Source organism: Nannobrachium achirus (genome assembly GCF_963921795.1).
Source record: "Nannobrachium achirus genome assembly, chromosome: 11".
Taxonomy (NCBI): Eukaryota; Metazoa; Chordata; class Actinopteri; order Myctophiformes; family Myctophidae; genus Nannobrachium; species Nannobrachium achirus.
The window spans coordinates 36,662,970-36,665,237 of NC_137820.1; the positions used below are offsets into that span (position 1 = coordinate 36,662,970).

Sequence of the window (2,268 nt, forward strand, 5' to 3'; positions counted from 1 at the left end):
TTAAATTTTTAACGCTTCCTCCACATAGTCTCGAAGGGTCCTCAGTGGCATTTGAGGGGTCACGCAGTCGCTGTAGAAGATCCGAAAGGAGTGACCGACGTACGTGATCGCCTGAAGGAAGTCCTGCAACTCCCGCAGGGCCATCTCCAGGACCCGATTGTTGTCCTGGTCGTTGCGCCCGTGCGCGCCGAACGCCGGGAACTTGGCACGCTCCTCGGGCGGCGCGTTGCGGTCGAAGTCGGGGCAGCAGTAGGCCGACCACAGGTACGTGGGTATGACCACGCGCTCGGCGCCGTTCCGACGGATGGTGCGCCCCGAGGTGGTCACCCCGGTCACCACGTACGCCGTGCCCAGGCAGTAGTTGTTCAGCCGCCTGCGGATCATGTGCTCGTGGGCCTTCCACGGGCCCACGTTGAACCTTCGGCAGTGGTGGAGAAAGTACTCAAGTTAAAACATGGAAAATAAAGTATCAATACTGCAGTGCAGAAATACTCAAGTTAGGGCACGGTCACGCCATACTTTTATTCTACCTGTATGGGCGGATTCTGCCAATGCGTTTCAATGGGAATGGATTGGTTTCTTGCAGCTTGAGCTTGTATATCTGCTATTTTTCAATAGCTAAAGTATAAAATAATTGGCCCCTCCACCTTGGGCCCTAGTAATTCAGTCCCACTTTCCCTCCCCTTGTGACGCCCCTGCTATCCACCACTGACCTCCGGTCCTGAGGGACCACGTTGGTCAGCGTGTAGGTGGCGGCCTTGTCATCAGGACTGTTCTGGTGCTCGTCTGGGTTCAGCTGACCGCGCTCGTAGTCCACGGTGTCCGAGTAGTCTAACAGCACGGCCTGGGACTCTTCCAATAGCCTCTGGAGGTCGCCGGCAGGGAAGGCCTGCATGTTTCTTGAGCCAGTTGATAAGGAGAGCTGGCGAGATAAAAATGGAATTAAAAAAGGTTGAGAATTGGGGCACCCGCCACATAGGCTCTGTGCAGCCTGACAGCGTGTCGCAGGTTCGAGTCCCGTTCCCGACGACCTTTGCTACATGTCACTACCCTTCTCTCATTCCCTGTTTTCGGTCTATCTCCACTATCCCCTATCCCTGAAATTGGGGGGCCACGGTGGCGCAGTCGGTAGCACTGACTCCTCACAGCTAGAAGGTCCTGGGTTCGATTCCTGCTGGGGACGCTGTGGGCAATTGGGGGCATTCTCTCCTCCGCGTCATCAGTGCCCATACCCTAGGTGGGTTTGGCAAAAGGGCCTTTCTGTGTGGAGTTTGCATGTTCTCCCCGTGTCTCCTAGGGTACTGTAGGTATCCTCACAAAAAAACATGCAGTAATCCTTCCACACGCTACGTCCAGCTGGGGAAACTCCCTCCTGTCAGGTGAAAAGAAGCAGCTTGGCCGACTGACCTCATGTTTCCTTCTCATTCTAGAAGGAAGCATGAGGTCATTCCAAAATGCTCTCCCCAGGTTGGCAGAGGGAGAGTAGCACCCAGGATTACATTAGACAATTGACACTGGGTGAAAAAAATGGTTTACAAAGATTGTGAAATTGCTGATCTACAAGCTTGTAGATCTGCTATTTTTGGAAAATGTCAACATGAAAACGATTTTGCTAAATAGTTGCGATTATCCCAAATAATTGCGATTATCTCAAATAATTGCGAATAGGCGATTATTACATCATAATTGTGACATAACCACCTGTGGTTCGAACATCCAGGGAGCCTCCGTCTTCTTGGCGCCGTCGGAGCGCTTGAAGGTGTACGCCGAGTAGATGGGGATGAGGTCACAGGGGTCGTACAGGGTGACGAAGCGAGGTTGGCCGTCGTAGTACTGGCAGATGATCTTCAGCAAGTCGTCGTTGAGTCCCTGGGGCAGCGTGCCCATGTACAGGAAGTCTTTACAGTCGGACGAGAGCTTCTCCTGGACCTCTCCTCTAGCCATCGTCACTGCCATCAGCAGACAGACGAGGGCTCGAGTCCCTCCGTTGGTAAACATTGTCCCGCGAACCTGAGTGTATTGTGGTCCTCTTTAACTGTGCATTTAATCCCAGGGGACAACGTCTCTTCCCGTGTGGGTTTAACTGCTCTGGCAAACATCATGCAAATTTCTCATTCATTTTAATATTATGGGCTGGGCAGTCTATCCAGTGGCAATAGCAAGCCCTATAATGAAGGGCAGTGGTGGAAAAAGTACTCACAAGTGAAAGTATCAATACTGCAATGTAGAAGCAGGTATAAAAATGTACTTAAAGTACCAAATGTAGAA

At 51.9% G+C, this 2,268-nt stretch overlaps 1 protein-coding gene across 1 annotated transcript; it reads right to left on the reverse strand.

Moving 5' to 3' along the window:
- LOC308294324 (endonuclease domain-containing 1 protein) lies at positions 1-1,944 on the reverse strand (the record flags this gene model as incomplete). Its single annotated transcript, XM_080737053.1, has 3 exons — positions 1-418; positions 714-922; positions 1,702-1,944. The coding sequence occupies 3 exons, from the start codon at positions 1,942-1,944 to the stop codon at positions 1-3; spliced, it is 870 nt and encodes a 289-aa protein (XP_080593179.1).
- Between the last annotated feature and the right edge of the window lie 324 nt (positions 1,945-2,268).